General features: G+C 61.0%; 1 protein-coding gene across 1 annotated transcript; it reads left to right on the top strand.

Moving 5' to 3' along the window:
• Nucleotides 1-6: 6 nt before the first annotated feature.
• zgc:153012 (uncharacterized protein LOC777626 homolog) lies at nt 7-845 on the top strand (the record flags this gene model as incomplete). Its single annotated transcript, XM_042483117.1, has 1 exon — nt 7-845. A coding segment is annotated over exon 1 (819 nt), but the record flags the coding sequence as incomplete, so codon positions are not given.
• Nucleotides 846-867: the final 22 nt, after the last annotated feature.

The raw sequence follows: 867 nt of genomic DNA, 5'->3' as shown, positions 1-867 counted from the left end.
GTGTGTGTGTGTGTGTGTGTGTAAGGATGAGTGTTGGTAAAAAGAGGAGTGGCTTCCAGATCACCAGTGTGACCTCAGACATCAACCAAACTCCAGCCGGCCAATCAGCTCCCAGCGTGGTGACCGTCCTCCAATCAGCAGCCTCGTCCTCCTGCGGTGCTCAGGGAAGCTCCTCCCAGCCGACCACGCCCTCCTTGAAGAGGAAATACGTCTCCCAGGATGTCCCGGGGCAGGGGGCGGGGTCCTCCTCCAGGTTCAGGGTGGTGCGGCTGGTGGTGGGTGGGGACGGTGGCGGACGTGGTGTGCCGTATCGCCGCGGGCGATGGACATGCACAGACTTCACGGAGCGACAGGAGGGGGCGGTGTTCAGGCGGGTGATGGACACCATGAGACACGCCCACTCGCTGGAGTCCCTGGATATGATTGGACGGGACACACAAAGAGGCGCCTTCCACTCGCAGGATACCGCCCACCTGCTGGCTCAGCCAATCAGAGGCAGGGAGGGGGCGGGGCTCATGCTGTGCAGCGGCCCGCCTTCTCCAACACACCAGGAGCGAATCAACATCCGGCTCCTGGATCACAGGCAGGAAATGGGAGGTCAAGGTTTAGACTCCACCCCTCCACCACCTTCACCCCGCCCACGAATCGTCCCGCCACCACTGCGACTCGGCGTCGACGCTGCAGGACGGGTACAAAGCCTCCTATTGGCTGGAGGGAACACCTGTTATACTCACCTGTCTGTCTCCCTCAAGTGTCCCTCTCACCTGCCTGACTCACCTGTCTGTCTCTACCTGTCTGTCCCTCACCTGTCTGACTCACCTCTGTCTCACCTATCTGACTCACCTGTCTGTCTCACCTGTCTGTCTC

Source organism: Plectropomus leopardus, unplaced genomic scaffold (genome assembly GCF_008729295.1).
Source record: "Plectropomus leopardus isolate mb unplaced genomic scaffold, YSFRI_Pleo_2.0 unplaced_scaffold83608, whole genome shotgun sequence".
Lineage (NCBI taxonomy): Eukaryota > Metazoa > Chordata > Actinopteri > Perciformes > Serranidae > Plectropomus > Plectropomus leopardus.
This window is presented reverse-complemented; position numbering and strand designations above follow the sequence as displayed.